The sequence below is a fragment of the Nomascus leucogenys genome, chromosome 14 (assembly GCF_006542625.1).
Source record: "Nomascus leucogenys isolate Asia chromosome 14, Asia_NLE_v1, whole genome shotgun sequence".
Taxonomy (NCBI): Eukaryota; Metazoa; Chordata; class Mammalia; order Primates; family Hylobatidae; genus Nomascus; species Nomascus leucogenys.
This window is the reverse complement of record NC_044394.1, coordinates 70,477,023-70,498,048: the sequence shown is the minus strand read 5'-3', so window position 1 is coordinate 70,498,048 and position 21,026 is coordinate 70,477,023. Positions and strand designations below refer to the sequence as shown.

The following is a 21,026-nucleotide window of genomic DNA, read 5'->3' as shown; positions in this document are numbered from 1 at the left end:
TCCGTGTATTGTTTCTCAGAACTACTTCTCCCAATCATCCTCTTCTTTCCTATCCCACTTCTCTTTTTAAAGAAAGAGGTGGGAGGGAGGGAGGCAGAGGAGAGAGTGGAAGGGAGGAGGGTAGGGGAAGCTAGATTTAAGTATAGGCTTTCTGAGTACCTGCCCTCCCTCGTCTTTTCAGGCATATAGACTGAGCTACAAAAACCAAAATGTTAATTCATTTAATAAATATCTCTTTTAGTCTTATTATGTGCTAGGCATACTGTTGGGCACTGGGGTTAAAATCGTGAATATTACAGGCACAATCACTGCCCTCTAGGTATGGGGTAAATTGCAGATGATTGAAGAAATATAATAAAAACTAAAAATAATAAATTTAATAATCAAATGGATATTTATAATTGCAAACTGTGATATGCACTAGGAGAACGTAAAAGAGAAATGTAGAATCAGGGATGGCTCCTTTCAGGCACTGATGAATCCTGAAAGAAGATGAACTATTAAGTTTGTGGGGGTGTGGGAAGCGGTGTGCCAACTTGGATGGCTAGCATGTGCGAAGGCCCTGGGGCCAAAAAGAACTGTGCATTCCCGACACAGAAGGAAGGTCTGGGAGGTTGGGTACCGAGCAAGTGGGAGGGATAGCTGGAAAGGATGGGCAAGGAGGTGAAGATGACAATTTTTACAGCTGTTAGGAGAGCAATGCTTCTCAAAGACAAGTTCAAAATAAGACGTGCTGTAGCAATGCAGATAAAGTGCAATGGGAGTTAAGAGGAAAAGCATTTTGGGGAGAATCAGGGCAGCATCTGAGTTTAGAGGGATTAGGTATACAAAGGCACAGTTGAAATATTTCAGGCTATGTTCAGGAAACAGTTTGACAGGAATGCATGAAGGGGAGCAGTGGGAGGTGAGACTGGAAAGGTAAGTTGGAGTCAGAGTTCTGAGATATCAGGCTTAGGAATTTAAATTATTCTGTAGACATTTGAAAGCTTTAGCACATTATAAGCACAGAGCACAGGTGCAGGGAGGGACAGTGCAGTGTGATTGGAGGCAGTGGGACCTAAGAGGTAATGGAGTGGAGTAGGGGAATGGAATAGGTTAGTCTAGTGAGAATGGAGTAGAAGACACAAGAACAGGTGCAGAGTGAAGGTATAAACAAGGCTGAGATGCTCTGAGCCTTTGAGCCTGGAAAGAGACTGCAGGGCCATTAACAGACACTGGAAACACAGGGAGAGGAACAGGTCTAAGAGAGGAGTCTTCACTTGGGCTGACCAGACTAGCCCCAGGAAATCAGTGGCTATTTGGTTCACCTGGCTTCTGCAGCGCCGAAGCTTTTGCTGGCAGGAAGGATTCCTAGATAGGGTTGTCGTGTTGGTTTATAGTGGAATGTTGCTTGTTGGGAGATTAAATACAGCAGAGTAGGTACTAGGATAGAACTTGGGACAAGGCAGGAAGGAAAAGGCTACATTTTGGGAGTGGAAAAAGAGGAAACTAAGTGTAACCAAAGTTCCTGAGATGTCTTTGTCATCTTTCTATGGCCCCATCCCACCCCTAGCCTGTTGCTGCGTTGAAAAGCCAAGATTTAACAAAATCATTCCTCTTTCTTCAGATGTTCCCCTATTAAAATGCAGATGCCTCTGTGGAGGGGTAATCTATTCAGCCTTGTCACCTATTAATACATTGTCATGATTAGGTGCTTTCCAGGTGACAGCTTTCTGACAGCAGCTCCTTGCAGTGTAAGACAGATGATGAGTGTGTTTTGATTGGAATAGAGGGTTAAGGGAGAGGTTCAAAGGTGGGGCAGGAAATAGAATTACCATATGCTCCAGCTATTCCACTTTTGGGATATACCCGAAAGAATGGAAGGCAGGGACTCAAATAGGTATTTGGATGCCAGTGTTCATAGCAGCAGCATTCACAATAGCCAAAAGGTAGAAGCAACCCAAGTGTCCATTGACAGATGAATGGGTAAACAAAATGTGATATGTCTGTATAATAGAATATTATTCAGCCTTAAAAAGGGAGGAAATTCTGACTTATGCTACAACAATATGGATGAATCTTGAAGGCATTATGCTAAGTGAAATGGGCACCTCAAAAAAGGATGAATACTACGTGATTCCACTTATATGATGTACCTTGAATTCTCAAATGTAGAGGCAGAAAGTAGAGTGTTGGTTGCCAAGGGTAAGGGGAAATGGGGATTGATTGAGTGATGGTACAGAGGTTCAGTTTGGGAAGATGAGAAAAGTTCTGGAGATGGATGGTGGTGATGGTTACACAAAAATGTGAATGAATGTACCTACTGCCACTTAACTATATACTTAAAAATTGATAAAAATTACAAATTTTATGTTATGTATAATTTTGGGTTAAAATAATGTATTTTATGTTATGTATATTTTACCATTAAAGCAGTGGGGCAGGTGTGAGTGCTGAGCTATCGTGGGATTCTGAGTGGCAGAGATGCATGAGAGCTCCAAGCTCTTATATAGTGATGACAGTGAGTCTAGAGGGACAGGCCATGCAATAAAAGGGAGGCCCAGGTAGGATAGTACATCCGCCTAGCTACCTTTGTCCTTTTGTTTTGTTTTGTTCTGTGCTTTGATTAGAGTACCTGAAAATGAGTTTGCAAGGTATGGATCTTTGGGGTCAAGCATAACGTTTGTGAAATTTAAACCAATTTGTTGAATCAAAACACATTTTTAAAGACTTTTCTAGTATTTTTAACTTAAGTGTTACAGACTTTGATATGATTTGGCTGTGTGTCTGCACCTAAATCTCATGTTGAATTGTGATCCTGAGTGTTGGAGGTGGTCCTGGTGGGAGGTGATTGGATCATGGGGATGGTTTCTGATGGTTTAGCACCATCCCCCTAGTGGTGTCTCATGATAGAATTCTCATGATCTAGTTCTTTGAAAGTGTATAGCACCTCCCCATCTCTCTCTCTCTCTGTCTTTTGCCGGCCATGTGAAGATGTGCCTGCTTCCCCTCTGCCTTCCACCATGGTTGTAAGTTTCCTGAGGCCTCCCCAGAAGCAGAAGCCTGTACAGCCCACAGAACTGTGAGCTGATTAAACCTCTTTTCTTTATAAACAACCCAGTCTCAGGTATGTCTTTATAGCAGTGTGAGAATGGACTAATATTGACATTGTTTTAAAAATGCTACAGAAATATATAAAAGTAATTGTTCACCAATTTCTTTGTCTTGGCCTCAGCCCCCTTACCCACTGAGAACTACTATTCAAGTGCTATATGAACTGTCCTGCAGTTTGCTTTCGTTAGTCTAACATTGTGTCATTTTATATGTACCACACACATTTATTACTCAGGTCTACAAATTTGAGCCATTAAATAAACAAATTTTGCATTTAATATTAAATTGTGATCTAGCATATATAAGATTAAAATTCAGTTTCTTTAAGGCTTGCTGAATAATAAGTAATCTTCTAAAATAAATACATATCTGTGTCATGTGTTGTTCATGATGGTGTTTATTCAAGGGTTTTAAGTTTTCCACTCCAAAACTTTTACAGATTTAAATTCTACAGTGCATAATTGTCTTTTTCAAATGAAATATTTTCCCCTGCATAAACAAAATACAACATTAAATGAAATTTTTAAAGGGAGTGAAAATCATCTACCTTCCTCACAAATTGATTGTTTCATATTTTAGTTGTTATTCATATGAATGTTTATTTTATACTCTGTATGAATGTTTATTTTCATTATACTCATATACTCATATGAATGTTTATTTTATACTCTGTAAATACCATATAAAAACACATCATTGGCATTAAGTGAGAGTGACACGAGGGAGTCTTCCCTCTAGAATTTGAAAGTCCAATTCCTGTTAGCAAGCTGGATCCTCAGAAACCCTTTTCCGTTCTCCAGTTTCTTCCCACAGAAATGCCTTTGCTGAGCTGTTTTCATAGTATTCCTTTCCTTTTTTTTTTTTTTTTTTGAGATGAAGTTTTGCTCTTGTTGCCCAGGCTGGAGCGCAATGGCACAATCTCGGCTCACTGCCACCTCCGCCTCCTGGGTTCAAGTTACCCAGCCTCCCAAGTAGCTGGGATTACAGGTGCCCACCACCATGCCTGGCTAATTTTTGTATATTTAGTAGAGATGGGGTTTTACCATGTTGACGAGCCTGGTCTTGAACTTCTGACCTCAGGTGATCCACCTGCCTCGGCCTCCCAAAGTGCTGGGATTATAGGCGTGAGCCACCACGCCCGGCCCTCCTTTGCTTTTTTATGGTGGATGAGAAACAGCCAGATGGAGATTATTTCTATAACTTCTATACCATTAGTGGTGCAGTCAATAAAGATTATATACTTTAATATTCCTTAATATTAAAAGCCATGGAATAAATTTATCTTAGAACTTAGCCTGAAAAAAAGTCTTTCCCAGTGAAACAGTGTTGCTTTTACCAGTGAGTGTCCTACAACCCAAAACATGATTAACTTTCATATTTTAGCTGTTGAGATACTCACAGCTAAACTTAATCTCAGTTGCAGTAGCTTTTATTAGCCTAGGCCACCGATTCTCAACTGGGGGCATTTTTGCCCCATGGGGGACATTTGGCAGTATTTGGGGCCATTTTTGGTTGTCACAACTAGGAGGAAAAGGGGTGCTGCTACTGGCATCTAGTGGGCAGAAACCAAGGCTGCTGCTAAACACCCTAGAATGCATAAAACAGCTGCCTCCAACAAAAGAATTACCCAGCCCAAACTGTCAATAGTGTGGTTGTTGAGATACTCCAGCCCACATTTATCGAATCAACTCACACTTGAGCTGTTTTTATTTTATTGTATCTGCCATATACATCTTTTTAATAAACTGCTTCAAGTTATTTTTTTTCAAGTGGAGGCATGTAAGTCATAAATAAATGTGACCTTAAATTTTTAAAGTTTCTGAAATGTACATGGTTTTGATATTCTTTTATGACATCCTTTTGGTTTTGGTTCACCATATTATAGAATGTTTGTACTATCTCCTTTTTCTTATAATTTTTATCTTTCTGTTCATTATTATTATGTGTTAGAGATTTCTTTGGAAATCATGATGTACCTTTTAACTGTTTTTTTTTTTTCTTAACCTTGTTACAAAGAAAAGTTGTCTTACTCTCAAGGGATTTTTACTTTTGAGGCTCAAATGTTTTTAATATCCCTTCTCTGAGCTTTCATTTGTCATTATTGTGAAATGTCATAAGATTTCATATTTTCTTATAATCTGATTCATTGTGTTTGTAAATGCCGGTTTTAAGTTGGCTTTTAAAACCCACACTGTTGGTCTAGTGTGTCAATATTTTTACTTCATTTTATTTTTGAGATAGGGTCTGTTGCCCAGTCAGGAGTGCAGTGGTGTGATCATGGCTCTCATAGCCTCAACCTCTGTGGCTTAGGTGATCCTCCCACCTCAGCCTCCTGGGTAGCTGGGACTACAAGCACAAGCCACCTCACCCAGCTAGTTTTTTGTAGAGATGGGGTTTCACCATGTTGCCCAGGCTGGTCTCGGTCTCCTGTGCTCAAGTGATCCGCTTGCCTGGGCCTCTCAAAGTGCTGGGATTACAGGTGTGAGCCACTATGCCTGGCCCTATTTTTATTTGCTAATTTTTTAAAAATTTAACTGTAATTCCCATTAGAGCCTGTGATAGGTAGAGAGAGTTCTCTGTTTTTGTTGCTTTCATTATTGGTGTCCAGATTCTTTTCAGAATATTTTCACTGGGTTCCACATCTACTGATTATGAAACTAATTTTTTTTTTTTTTTTTTTTTTTTGAGACGGAGTCTCACTCTGTCTCCCAGGCTGGAGTGCAGAGGCATGATCTTGGCTCACTGCAAGCTCCACCTCCCGGGTTCATGCCATTCTCCTGCCTCAGCCTCCCGAGTAGCTGGGACTACAGGTGCCCATCACCACACCCAGCTAATTTTTTGTATTTTTAGTAGAGAAGGGGTTTCACTGTGTTAGCCAGGATGGTCTCGATCTCCTGACCTCATGATCTGCTCTCCTCAGTCTCCCAAAGTGCTGGGATTATAGGCTCGAGCCACCGCTCCCAGCCATGAAACTAATTTTTTAGTTATTTTGCTTCCAGCTTTAGTTGTTGATATTACAATGTGATCATATTTATAGCAGAAATTGTTTTATGCATATAATATCCTTTTTTCATTTGTATCAGGTGTGGGAATGTAATATTACTTTATTTTTATATGCTTTAATGTTTTTTTAAATTAAGGTTTGTGTTTTTAGAAAATAGTAGACTCACATACATGTAGTACACCTGTATTTGCAAGAAATAATACAGAGAGATTCTGTGTACCCTTCACCTAGTTTCCCCCGATGGTAACATCTTGCAAAACCAGAGTACAATCTCACAATCAGGATATTGGCATCGATGCAATCAAACTACAGAACATTTCCATCAATACAAGAATCCGTCATGTTGCCCTTGTATAGCCACACCTACTTTCCTCCCATCTCCACCTTCTCCTTAGCAGCCACTAATTCTCCATTTCTTTAATTTTGTTATTTTAAGAATGTTGTATGAATGGAATTATGTAGTTATGTAACTTCTTGGGATTGGCTTTTTTCACTCAGCATACTTCTATGGAAATTAACTCAAGTGTTTACATGTATCCATAGTTCATTTCTTTTTATTGCTGAGTGGTATTCCATTATATGGTTATACCAGTTTATTTAACCATTCACCCATTGTAGGACTTCTCAGTTGCTTCCAGTTGTTGGCTATTATGAATAAAGCTGCTATAAAAGTGTACAGGTGTAAATTCCCACCAGCCAATGTATGAGTGATCCTGTTTTTCTGCATCTTCTCCAACATTTGTTGTTGTCACTATTTTTTATTTTAGGCATTCTGATAGGTGTATGGTGCTGATTGTGGTTTTACTTTGCATTTCCATAATGGCTAATTTTTTCATGTGCTTATTTGCCACCCATATCTCCTCTTTGGTGAAATGATACTTTTCCACTTTTCTGTGTCTTCAAAATTCTCTTTGATGAAATGTTTAAAAGTGAACCCTTTTTTATTTCTGGTTTTTAATTTCTTTTCCTACATCAGTTGCTTTTTGTCACCAGTATGTGAATGTTCTGTCTATAATTTAAAACACTGGGAGAATGAACTTCTATTTCCTTCTCCCCGCTTTTTGCCATATGAATTTTTCTTTTTCTCTTTTTTTTTTTTTTTTTTTTTTTTTTTTTTTTTGAGACGGAGTCTTGCTCTGTCGCCAGGCTGGAGTGCAGTGGTGCGATCTCGGCCCACTGCAGTCTCTGCCTCCCAGGTTGAAGTGATTTTCCTACCTCAGCCTCCTGAGTAGCTGGGATTACAGGCGCGTGCCACCACACCCAGCTGATTTTGTATTTTTTAGTGGAGACAGGGTTTCACCATGTTGGCCTGGATCTCCTGACCTTGTGATCCACCGATGTCACCCTCCCAAAGTATTGGGATTACAGGGGTGAGCCACCGCACCCAGCCAAAAATTTTTTTTAAATAAAGAAATGTTCTGGAATTTTAATGATCAATACAAAAAAGAAAAGAGAAAACATACTTCTGACCCAATACTAAATCTTTCATTCTGCGTAGGAGCACTTGAGTCTTTATAAAACCACCTCAGTGTTAAATTCATTTATTGTTTTTTTCAACAAATATTTGATTGTTGGCTGTGTCAGGCACAGTGCTAGGCACTGGGAATAAAATAGTGAGTTGTCCTCCAAATAAAAGGAATCTAGTGGCTGGGCGCAGTGGCTTACTCCTGTAATCCTAGCACTTTGGGAGGCTGAGTCGGGTGGATCACCTGAGGTCAGGAGTTCGAGACCAGCCTGGCCAACATAGTGAAACCCTGCTTCTACTAAAAATACAAAATTAGCTGGCATGGTGGCACACACCTATAATCCCAGCTACTTAGGAGGCTGAGGCAGGAGAATCGCTTAGAACCCGGGAGGCAGAGTTTGCAGCGGGCCGAGATCGCGCCACTGCACTCTAGCTGGGCAACAGAGCAAGACTTTCTCAAAAAAAAAGAAATCTAGTGTTCTCTTGGGCAGCACATATACTAAAATTGGAACAATACTGAGAAGATTAATGTGGCCCTGCACAAGGATAAATACAAACTTCTGAAGCATTCCATTTTTTTTTTTTTAACTTTGTCCACCAAGCCTCTACAGTATGGAGCTGTCAGTGGGACTGGCACTCCACACTGAGGGAGGACCATGTGGAGAGACCCTGAAATTGGAGAGAGCCTGAACCCAGAGAGATCTGCAGACAGGCCTGGGGTGGGGAAGGCATTTCAACTAAAAGAGCTGTGACCAATGAAATGCTGCCCAGTTTATTTCATATTCCTCTCTGTGTAACTTTGATCTTTGTTTTAAATGTGGTCAACTAGCTTTTACATTACTGACTTAGTAATGTTTTCTGTAGAATTTTAACCTTTTCTGGGGGATGTGGGGGAGGTTTTATAGTAAAATATGCGTAAGAAAATTTGCCATTTTAACCATTTTTAAGCAGGAAATTTGGCATTTTAATTAAATATATAAGGATACTTTGAATGCTCTGGTCTTTTGAAGATTTTAGATAGGAATTTCTGTTTCAGTCTAACACATGCTTTCTGGGACTTTCTACCATTAAATAATGCTTTGTTTATAGATTGATTCATTTATTCATTCAGCACCTATTTGTTGATTGCATTCTGTGCATTCAACATATTGTTAACACGGTGGGACACAGTCACTACCCTGATGCCATTTATATTTTAGTATATAATGTGTGTTCTTGGCTTTTGAATGTGGTATTTTAAGATTAAGCCACCCTTGCCTATTGAATGTGAATCCACTTTGGTCTTAATGGGTTTGTACAATCTATTTGAGGATAGTTTTAGTACTTTAAATAGCACGTGAGTTCATTAGAATGCTATCTAGCGACTCTATGATTAGAGTTTTGTTCAGACTTTAGAATTAATGTTACATACACTTCATAAAATATAATGGATATTTTTGCTTTCTTTTGTTGTATTAACTAAGGAATATGTTCAGCAGCAAATAACGGAAAACTTGACCACCGTGGCTTATATTAGAGCAGAGTTGTTGGAACTAGGCCTCTTTTACCTCTCATTGCCTGTCCCCGCTTCGAGCTGGTTATCTTGTACATGGGACATGGGCCTTTCCATCAGTGCTTTCTCAGAGTCAGGAGCTGACCAGCAGCACACCAAGGTGTGGTCATGCATCCTAACCAACTCTCACTCATCTGGGACATTCTTAAGATGTATTTATAAACTGCTTCAGCAGTAGTACTTTATATTTGTATGTGTGTGAGAGTTTACAAAGCTCTTTGACATATGTGATCTCATTCAATCTTCACAAATAAGGAAAACAATTCAGCTTGCTGAAGATGACAGTGAGGAAATGGCGGAGCTGGGGTTCAAACCCAGTTATCTCTAGTCTAATTCATATGTACACTAAAACAATCAGGCAGGAAAAACGCCCAACGGCTCTCTGGCAGGTTAGTTTTGTAGATTCTGGAGGGAATGCCTGATGCCAGGTGTTGCTGCAATGGAGTCCTTCCAGTCTCATCATACAAATGGCAATCTTGAATACAGACGGCCCTTCTGTTACTCTTGATTTTACCTTCAGGGTATAGTTGTTTTTATTTTTTAGTAAACTTATTTTTTGAGCAGTTTTAGGTTCACAGCAAAATTGAATAGAAAGTACAGAAGATCCATGTACCCCTTCCCTCACTTGCATAGCCTCAATCACTATCAACATCCCACACGAGAGTGGTACATTTGTCACAATCAGTAAACCTCTATTTACATGTCATTATCACCCAAAGTCCATAGTTTACATTAGGATTCACTCTTGGTGTTGTACATTCGATGGGTTTGGACACATGTATAATGATATCCACAATTATAGTATCATACAAAATAGTTTCACTGCCCTAAAATTCTCTGTGCTCTGTTTATTCATCTTTTTTCCCTACAAACTCTTGGCAACCATTGATTTTATTACTGTTTCCATAGTTTTGCCTTTCTTAGAATGTCATATAGTTGGAATCATACAATATGTAGCCTTTTCAGACTGGCTTCTTTCACTCAGTAATATGCATTTAAGTTTCTTCCTTGTCTTTTCATGGCTTGAAAGCTCATTTATTTTTAGTACTGGATAATATTCCATTGTCTGGACGTACCAGTTTGTTTATCCATACACCTGCTGAAAGGCATCTTGGTTTCTGACAAGTTTTGGCAGTTATGAATAAAGCTGCTATAAGACATCTGTGTGCAGGTTTTTCTGTGGACATATTTTTAATTCATTATGATAAATACCAAGGAGCACACTTGCTGGATCATATGGTAGGTGTGTGTCTGGCTTTGTCTTCCAAAGTGGCTGTACCATTTTGCATTCCCATCAGTAATGAATGAGAGTTCCTGTTGCTGCACATTCTCGCCAGCATTTGGCATTGTCAGTGGTCTGGATTGGGCCATTCTAAGGGGTTTTTAGTGGTATCTCATTGTTTTAATTTACAGTCCCCAAATGACATAAGATGTTGAATGTCTTTTCATATGCTTACTTGCCATTTATATTAATATATCATGTTGGTGAGTTAGCTGTTCAGGTCTTTTGCCCATTTTTAAGTTCAGTTATTTTCTCATTATTGAGTTTTAAGAGTTCTTTGTATGTTGTGGATAGCAGTCCTTTATCAGATATGTCTTTTGCAAATATTTTCCTGCAGCTTGGGGCTTGCCTTCTTATTCTTTTGAAGGTGTGGCTATTTTTATTATGAAATAATTTTTACCTGCCACACCTTCTTTTTTCGTCTTTCCTTTTGGAACATAGGAAATACATTTTTTTAATACCTGTCTTAGTTTCTTTTGTGCTGCTATAGCAGAATACCTGAGACTGAGTAATTTATTCAAAGTAGAATTTTATTTTATGCAGTTCTGGAGTCTGGGAAGTTCAAGATCAAGGTGCTGGCAGGGTTGGTTGTCTGGTGAGGGCTGCATTTGCTGGAGGGTAGGCATCTGTGTTCTCATATGGCAGGAGGAAGGGCAAGGGAGAACGAACTGCCTCCTGCAGGCCCTTTTCTAAGGGCATCTAATCCATTCAGGAGGGTGGAACCTCATGGCCTAATCACCTCTTAAAAACCCCACCTCTTAATACTATCACAGTGGCAACACCTGAATTTTGGAGGGGACATATTCAAACCATAGCAACCACCTTTGTCTTGAGTTTCAAGTGTACAACATACAATTAGTCTGGCCTTTTAAAAATCCACTTACCTAATCCATTTTGATTATCAACTTGAGTGTTTTTGTAATAAGTTTTATTTCTAAGTTTATTTTTGTGTCCCCTTTTTCCTACAACATTGACTCTTTCTTGTACCTTCTAATAATCAGAAATTTATACCTTTTTCAAAATACATATGATTCAGTGTTTAAATACTTCTCTAGTCACAGTTTTTTCCATGTTTCCCATCTGTTTATTTATTTTCACTAATTCAGCCCAAAAATGTTTATTGAACACATACCATGTTCAGGTACTCTCTCTGGGTTACAGACTCAGGATGCAAATAATAATACAACTTATAATATGTATAAGGATGTATCAGGATGCAAATTATAATAATACAACTACAGGCTCATGTAGACATCAGGCTTTATAAACAAAACTGGATGGAATTTGCTTTTTTACCCTTTTCTTCCCATCTTTATATAATCAATAGTAATTTTTAACATTCTATAACTTTTTATATCATTTTAATGGCATATGTAATTTATTGCTTATTTCAGCCTCACAGATTCTTGGCACTTCCTCTGTCATTCTACTAATATTAATAAATATTTTATTTTCCCATTTCAGTGTTAAGAGAAATGAAGTGTTCTCTGCAACTAGCAAACTCCCTTACTCCTTTAGAAAAATCACAGTGCTATAAATGTCAGACAGGCATTTCTCTGGTCACTCTTGTTTTCCCTTAGATGTGAAAGCTTCCTAGGGTCTGGATTCCACCAGAGGTAAACCTGTAGTGACTCCTGGTTTAGCCAGGAGGAAGGAAGTCTGTGTGCCAGTTTTAGGGAACAGCTTGTATATGACAGCTCTCAGAACTTCAAGTCTCATGAAATTCCAAAACAGGTTTAGATGGTTGCCAACTCTTTGACATGTTAAAGACATCGAGGGTGGGGCAATGATCTTTTGATACTACCATGATTTCTTATAAAGAAGATTGCAGTAGGCATACAATCTCAGACTACAGAAGGTTTTTCTCTAGTAAGGAACCACCTCACAGTGACACACATACACATATTCACTGTATCTGTCCTAGTTTCCCTCATTTTTCTGAGGACCAGTGATAAGCTGGCTCCGTACTGAACAGACACTGTTCATAGGCTGGTGTGTGGGGAGCTCTGCTTGGGTCCTGAAGCCTTCTCTTTCCTAGTGTGGCCTTTACAAGGTCTGCAGCTCTTTCTCCCATTTGTGATTTTCCTGGGTGTCACAGTTACTCCAAGCTGGCTTCCTTTCCTAAAAGTCAAGAGTGGCTTCAGGCCACTCTCCAGATTGGTCATGTGGTGTGCATGCTCACTGAATTCACATCAGTAGTAACCCAGATAGCATACAATTTAGGAAAGTCTCTTGGTCAACTAGCACAGTAATTAATTTAAAGGCACACAGATAACTTTGGGAGTCCATCTGCTACTGCTGTCATTTATTGGAATGGCTCATAATTTGGCTGTCTCTCTTTATTCCATCCTGTTGAACACTCCTGACTGTACACATTCTCTTTCAGCGGTCTTGCGAGTGGCTGGTTCCCTGCAGAAGAGCACAGAAGTGATGAAGGCCATGCAAAGTCTTGTGAAGATTCCAGAGATTCAGGCCACCATGAGGGAGTTGTCCAAAGAAATGATGAAGGTGACTTGGGGCTAGCCCTGCTTTCTTTTCCAAACCCCCGAGTCATTCTAAACAAGTAGCAGGGGGCTAGAGATGAGGGTGGGTGGGAGGAACAGACTACACCTGCTAGATAATTTTAAGGAGTAGCTGTTAACATTGATTGAAACCATTTGAGCTCAGCACAGCAGAGGCTAGGTCAGATTGCCAGAGTGTTCTGTAGAAGAAGCAAAAGTCTACCCAGAGCTCTAGAGGAGGTGGGGGATCCAAGGAGCAACCATTTAGGGATCAAGGAAATAAAGTTTGCAGGGTCCAACATAGGCAAGGAGATGGAAAGAAACTTGATTTACAAAAACAGGCAGAGACCGTATTTGGCCTGCAACAGCTGTAGTTTGCTGATCCCTGTTTTAAACTAAAAAAGGAGAGACTGAGAATCAAATAGAAGGTGCGTAAATACCTGCCACCCCCAGGATCAGGGTCTGGCAAGGACCTGTACTCGTGGCCTTCAGACAAAGACAGGGATAAAGAAGACATTGCTGCCGAGCCCCGGCAGCCACATACTGTCCTATCTCCTAGTCTGTTCTTCTAGCCATCTTGAGAGGTAGGGATTTTTGTCCTCGTTTTACATAGAAACTGAGCCTTTGGGTCATCAGGTAGTTTCCCTAAGGTCACCTTGGTTGTAAGTGAAGATCTGGAGTTGGGGCACTGGTCTGACCTTATCACGTGAGTTGTCACAGAGGAAATGAGGATGGGAGGTCCCTCACACAGATGCTGTTTCATGCTTCAGACCTGTGGCTGACAACCAAGAGTGTACACCTCAAATTCTTGTATAGAGGCTGTGCATAGAAATCACCTCCCTTCCTGTCAGGGAATTTCATTTATGAACTTGAATTATGTACAGGGTTTAGGGCATGGGAGAGAGGGGCTGGAAAAGAAAATTGCAGAAAAACAACATAGAAAGCCCAGGGCCCAGGTTGTTTGAATGAGAACTCTTGGGCAGTAGCAGTAAGGAAGGAACTGGGTCAGAAGGGTATGTCCTTTACAAATAGCATGTAGGTGTCTTGCCCCCAAGTTGGTGATCACTCTTCATCTAGAACCAGATAAGATCATTCTTGGAGTGCCTTCAGGCTTGCTCATTTTAACTCAGGGCCACCAGGATCTGAGAGGGAAGCCCTTTTCAGAATCTGGGATCTTTTTCATAATGGTTTCTGAATACTGGGAGTAATACAGATTTGGAGGAAGGCTTGCGTGTAGTACATTCTGAAGGCCCCAGTAGGGGCTCAGCTCCTCAAGGGCAGGAACACATCTTAGTCATTCTGTTTATCCCAGGCCTATTGTGTGGCACAGAGCAGGACTTTGATGAATCGTTGTTGATTGAATGAATAAATAAATGACAACTTCTACCTCCAGAGTGTGAAGGGCTATTACAATTAGGATTCTGGTGGACTCTTTTTAACCAATTAGCAAGCATTTATTGCATTTCTTTTATGGTAGCCCCCAGTACTAAGATGATCCCATTTAGGAAGGCCCTAGGGTTCCACCTGGGTGAAAATGAATGTGAATTTATTTGTTCATTTTGGTTGGGAAGAGCAGATCTGAGGATGGGCAGAATAGGGTGCTAGTTAGATTCAGGCAGGCAGGATAGAGGGTTGCTTTAAATCTGAACCCTTCAGCATAGTCACTGAGAACTCTACCCTGGCTGAGTACAAGGGAGCCAGGGCCGGAGCTGCTACATGTGACCTTCTGCTCCTTGAATCACCAAAACGTCAAGGTACAAAGCAAGGGACTTAGTTTTTTCAGGTGCCAAGACAACCAGGATTTTCTTTTTCTAGCAGCTTCTCAGAAACCTGAACCCATGCCCTCCACCACAGCCACTCAGCCCCCCAGTACCTGTTCTGCCCAGGGATGTCAGCAGCCCTCTTGTTGACTTTGGAGGTTGCTGTTCCGACCCTTTGCTTCAGTAACAAAGAACATTCAGTACAGCTCTATCTGGGAGTTGAGGAACTGCTGAGCACAAAGACTGCAGGGCTAGGTTGGGTTGGGCCAGTGTTAAAGCCATTTGCTTGTGTCCTGCAGTGGTGCCGTGCTGCCTTGAGAACAGAGAAGGCTGACTGGCTGGCTCCTGCGGGCTGCCAGGCACAGGACTTCCAGAAAAGTGTCTGGCCTTTACCTTGTTGAGTCCAGAAATATTGTCTTAGTTCTCCCAGGAGTGGGTGATCAGATTTTGGTTAATTGATCCTTGCAGACCTACCAGATTACCCCATTCTGGCAGATGTAACCTGGACAAGCTGGAGTCCTCTTCAGGCCTTTTTTGGCTTTTGCCCTGCTGTTGGCATTTTTTTTATCACAGCGTCTACTACAGCTCCAACCACTTTTCATACCACATTCCAACCCCTGCGTTCACGGATTATATTTGCAGTGTTAGGGCAGATGCTTCCCAAAACAGCGCTGGAAATACACTCATCTGTCAGTGAGCTGTTTCTCAGGTGCTGCCATTATATTAAGTCTGGGTTACTTTAGGACTCTGCTGACAGCCAGTAGTAGCACTCCCCACCCCTAGGGTGTTAAATTTAGAGAGCCATTTCCCTTTAGGGCTTTTGCATTTCTGCAGAGAGGACAACATCCAGTATTTCCTTTGGCCAGCTGTCTTGTGTGTCAGCTCTTGAAAGGATGGACTGGACTTGGGCTAGAGCTCGGTCTAGGTGATGTGTAGGGTGTCTGATGGGAACAGATTTAACAGTTGACCGAAGTGACATATTTATTCTGTGCTTAGGCTGGGATCATAGAGGAGATGTTAGAGGACACTTTTGAAAGCATGGACGATCAGGAAGAAATGGAGGAAGAAGCAGAAATGGAAATTGACAGAATTCTGTTTGAAATTACAGCAGGTATGACCGTGAGATCTATCCTTTCTCTTATTATGGCCATTCTTCCTTCATTCACTAAATTAGCTAGTAGCTTTTTCTTTAGACATTAACTCCCTTCTACATTTTTAACGTTTTACATTGTGCAGCTTATTTCTTGAAAAGTAAGCACAATATCTGTAACCATCTTTTAAAAAACACAAATAATTCTTAAAATTTTTAGAGTTTTCATGATTTTAAAGGAAGATACTGCTCTCATATACTGCTGTTGGGATTTTAAACTGGTGTAGACTTTCTTGAAAGCAATTTGGCCGTAGCCATTCAAAAGCCCTTGCCTTCGCCAAGTGCGATGGCTCACGCCTGTTATCCCAGCACTTTGGGAGGCTCAGGTGGGGGATCACTTCAGCCCAGGAGTTTGAGACCAGCCTGGGCAACCATAGCAAGACCCCATCTCAAAAAAATATATATTAAAAAAAAAATTTGACCTAACAGATTGACTTCTGGGAGTTTAATGAAATAATTAAGAATGTGCTGAAATATTTAATTCAAGGATGTCTGTAGTAGCATTATTTATAAAAATGAAACGTTTGAAGGCCAGGTGCAGTGGCTTATGCCTGTAATCCCAACACTTTGTGAGGGAGGCTGAGGTAAGTGGATTGGCTGAACTCAGGAGCCCAGCCTGGGCAACATGGTGAAAACCTGTCTCTACAAAAAAATATAAAAATTAGGTGGGTGTGGTGGCACACACCTTAGTCCCAGCTGCTCGGGAGACTGAGGTGGGAGGATTGCCTGAGCCTAGGAGGTCCAGGCTGCAGTTGGCCATGATCGTGCTACTGCAGTCCAGCCTGTATCAAAAAAAAAAAGTTCGAAACAAACTAAATGCCTAATAAAATCATTTGTGTTATATTTATTTTAATGGAATACTATATATTGTGAGATGGTATAGAAATATACTCATTAACATGGAATGATGTTTACAATATGTGAATAAAGCCTTTTTACTGAAATACATACTTTTGTGTAAAAAGATGTCTATAGAAGCCTGGAAGGGAGATGATAAAAATAGTAATCTCCAAGTGATGGTTAATGAGTTTTTAAACTTTATTTTTACTTCTAGATTTTCTGAGTTTTATGTTTAATTAAAAAAATGGTGGGGTTTAATTTTTATTTGTTCATTTGTTGGTTTTAAGTTGTTGGGGAAAGGAAGACAGTTACTCCAAGAAAATATTTTGTGAAGATTTAGAAACAATTTAGTTTTATTCAGAAAGATGATTTAAAATTTTCAGTAGCATTTAGGAATTTAGATTAGGAGCTTCAGAACCAAGATTCTTAAAATCCTTACCATTATGACGACTTTGGTATCATTACAGGTAGCTATTTGCACATTTCCCAGAGTGAGTAAAACCCCCCAAAACCAGCTTGCTTTACTGTCCCATTTTTGTATCTGGTCAGATTGGTCCAGGAACGAAAGGCAGGGAAGATTGAGGGGCTGCTTCCTTAAGCCAATGTGGTGTTCATCTTTGCTCTTTCTTTTCAGGGGCCTTGGGCAAAGCACCCAGTAAAGTGACCGATGCCCTTCCAGAGCCAGAACCTTCAGGAGCAATGGCTGCCTCAGAGGATGAGGAGGAGGAGGAAGAGGCTCTGGAGGCCATGCAGTCCCGGCTGGCCACACTCCGCAGCTAGGGGCTGCCTACCCCGCTGGGTGTGCACACACTCAAGAGCTGCCATTTTATGTATCTCTTGCACTACACCTCTGTTGTGAGGACTACCATTTTGGAGAAGGTTCTGTTTGTCTCTTTTCACTCTCTGCCCAGGTTTTGGGATCACAAAGGGATTGTTCTTAAAAAAGTGGCATAAATAAATGCATCATTTTTAGGAGTATAGACAGATCTATCTTATTGTGGGGAGGGGAAAGAAATCCATCTGCTCATGAAGCACTTCTGAAAATACAGGTGATTGCCTGAATGTCGAAGACTCTTACTTTTGTCTATAAAACACTATATAAATGAATTTTAATAAATTTTTGCTTTAGCACTTGGCCCCATTGTAGATTGCCCTGTGCAGTAAACTTTCAAGGTGTTGGCTGCCCCAGATTGCTTCATTTGCTGGGTGTGGAAACAGTTGCTATGGCCAGGCATATGGGATTTGGAAGCTCAGCAGAAGTGACTTCTGCTCTGTGGTTGCTGCTCCCCAGCTTTCACAGACATGGTATGGCAGCCATTCTTTTATCTATTTAACCAAGAGGATGCTTGGGAATCGTGCTGCTTGTCCTGTTGGCTGGTGGCTGTATTATGTCCTGGGGTGTGTATGTGGGTCTATTTAGAGCTTCTGTCCCTTCCTTCCCATTGCAAGTTGCACCCAGATGAGACAGCTGTAGGACTAGGTCTCTTTCACCTCTCATTGCCTGTCCCTGCTTCAAGCTGGTTGTCTTGTGCATGGGACATGGGCCTTCCTATCTGTGTTTTCTCAAAATCAGGAGCTGACCAGGAGCACACTAAGGTGTGGTCATGCATCATAACCAACATTCACTCATCTGGGATATTCTTAAGATACATTTATAAATCATTTCAGCAGTAGCACTTTGTGTTGAGAGTTTACAGAGCTCTTTGACATATGTGATCTCATTTAGTCTTTACAAATAAGGAAAACAGCTCAGTTTGGGAATTATCAGAGCTGGGATTCAAACCCAGATCCTCTGGTCCAAGTTGTATGTGCACTGAACTAATCAGGCAGGAAAAAAGCCCAGCCACTGTCTCACGGATTGTTTTTTGTATATTGTAGCAAAATCCTGAAACAATGGGGTCCTTCCAGTCTCACCATACAAAATGGCAATCTTGGCTGGGTGCAGTGGTTCATGCCTATAATCCCAGCACTTTACAAGGCTGAGGCAGGAGGCTCTTGAGAATAGGAGTTCAAGACCAGCCTGGGCAACATAGCAAGATCCTGTCTCTCCAAAAAAAAAAAAAAATCATTTTTGAGTCCAGAGGACCCTCCTATTACTCTTGATTTCATCTTCAGAGTGTAATTAAAAACATTTTTTTAATAAAGTATTTTTTTAAATCGATTGTAGGTTCGCAGCAAAAGTGAACAAAAAGAAATTTCTCATATATCCCCTGCCCTCACACATCCATAGCCTCCCACTACTATCAATATCCCACACCAGAGTGGTACATTTGTTACAATCAATAATAAACCTCCATTGACACATCATTATCGCCCAAAGTCCATAGTTTACATGAAGATTCACTCTTGGTGTTGTACATTGTATGGGCTTGGACAAACGTATAATGATATCTACAATTATAGAATCATACAGAATAGTTTCACCGCCCTAAAACTTCTCTGTGCTTCACCTGTTCATCCCTTTCTTCCCTAATCCCCTGGCAACCACTTTAAAAAAAAATTAGGTTCAGGGGGTACATGTGCAGGTAAATTCGTGACAAGGGGGTTTGTTATACAGATTATTTAGTGACCCAGGTACTAAGCCTAGTACCCAATAGTTACTTTTCTGGTCCTGTCCCTTTTCTCACCCTCTACCCTCAGGTAGGCCCCAGTATGTTATTCCTTTGTGTCCATGTTATTTCGCTCCCACTTACAAGTGAGAACATGGAATATTTGGTTTCCTGTTCCTGTGTTAGTTTGTTAAGGATAATGGCCTCCAGCTCCATCCATGTTCCTGCAAAGGACATGATCTCATTCTTTGGCAACCACTTTTTACTGTCTCCGTAGTTTTTCCTTTTCTAGAATGTCATACTGGAATCATATAGTATGTAGCCTTTTCAGACTGGCTTCTTTCACTTAGTAATATGCAATTAAGGTTCCTCCATGTTATTTCATGGCTTAATAGTGCATTTATTTTTAGCACTGAATAATACTCCATTGTCTAGATGAACAGTTTATCCATTCACCAATGGAAAGACTTCTTGGTGGTTTCCAAGTTTTGGCAATTATGAATAAAGCTGTTGTAAACATCTTTGTGCAGGTTTTTCTGTGGGCATGTTTTTAATTCATTTGAATAAATACCAAGAGCTTCAGTGCTGGATCATATGGTTTGTCTCATTTGACTGTCAAAGTGTACTATTTGCATTCCCACCAGCAATTAATGAGTTCCTGTTGCTCCACACCCTCACCAGCATTTGGTGGTGTAAGTGTTCTGGGTTTTGGCTATTCTAATGGTTGTGTGGTGGTACCTGATTGATTGACATTTGCAGTCCCCTCATGACATATGTTGAACATCTTTTCATATGCTTGCTTCTTTGTAAGTTGTCTTTTCAGGTATTTTGCCTGTTGTTTAATTGGGTATTTCTGATTATTGAATTTTAAGTGTTGTCTATTTTGGATAACAGTCCTTTATCAGATGTGCCTTTTGCAAATATTTTATCCCAGTCTGTGGTTTGTCTTCTCATTATCTTGACAGCGGCTTTCACAATGCAGAGGTTTTTTATTGAAATCCAGCTTATCTGGGTTTTTCATGGATTGTGCCTTCAGTGTTGTATTTTAAAAAATCATCACCAAACCCACAGCCATCTAGATTTTCTCCTGTTATCTTCCAGGAATTTTGTGTTTTACATTTAGGTCTGTGATCTACTTTGAGTTAATTTTTATGAAGGGTGTTGAAGTCTGTCTAGATTGATTTTTCTTTCTTTCTTTCTTTTGCATGTGCGTGTCCAGTTGTTCACCATTTGTTGATGTTGAAAAGACTTCTTTTGAGACAGGGTCTCACTCTGTCAACCCATGCTGGAGTGGAGTGATGCCATTTTGGCTCACTGCAATCTCTGCTTCCTGGGCTCAAGTGATCCTTCCCCTGGTGCATGCTGTCATGCTCAGCTAATTTTTAAAGGTGTTTTTGTAGAGATGAGGTTTCACTATATTGCCCAGGCTGGTCTCGAACTCCTGGACTTAAGTGATCCTTCCTCTTTGGCCTCCCAAAGTGCTAGGATTACAGGCATGAGCCACTGCCCCTAGCCAAGACTGTCTTTTCTCCATTGTATTGCATTTGCTTCCTTGTCAAAGATCAGCTGACTATATTTGTGTGGGGCTATTTCTGGGCTCCCTATTTGTTTCCAGTGATTATGTCTATTTTTTCACTATTACCACCCTATCTTGATTACTGTAGCTTTATAGTGAGTCTTAAAGTTGGGTAGTATCAGTCTTCTGACCTTTTTCTCTTTCAATATTGTGCCAGCTATTCTGGGTCTTTTGCCTCTCCATGTAAACTTTAGAACCAGTTTGCCAAGATCCACAAAATACCTTGCTGGGTTTTGATTGGGATTGCATTGAAT

The 21,026-nt window shown here is 40.5% G+C and overlaps 1 protein-coding gene and 1 non-coding gene across 2 annotated transcripts in view; both read left to right on the top strand.

The window, feature by feature from the left end:
* LOC100586164 (charged multivesicular body protein 3) overlaps window positions 1-19,784 on the top strand; it is a 57,924-nt gene extending 38,140 nt beyond the window's left edge. Inside the window, exons 4-6 of the mRNA XM_003268778.3 lie at window positions 12,783-12,904; window positions 15,654-15,768; window positions 17,282-19,784. Coding sequence (XP_003268826.1) covers window positions 12,783-12,904; window positions 15,654-15,768; window positions 17,282-17,427 — 383 coding nt within the window. The 3' untranslated portion in view covers window positions 17,428-19,784. The remainder of the gene's footprint in view (window positions 1-12,782; window positions 12,905-15,653; window positions 15,769-17,281) is intronic.
* Window positions 8,038-8,142, top strand: LOC115838424. Its single transcript, XR_004033453.1, has one exon. It is a non-coding gene; the product is annotated as a U6 spliceosomal RNA (small nuclear RNA).
* Window positions 19,785-21,026: the final 1,242 nt, after the last annotated feature.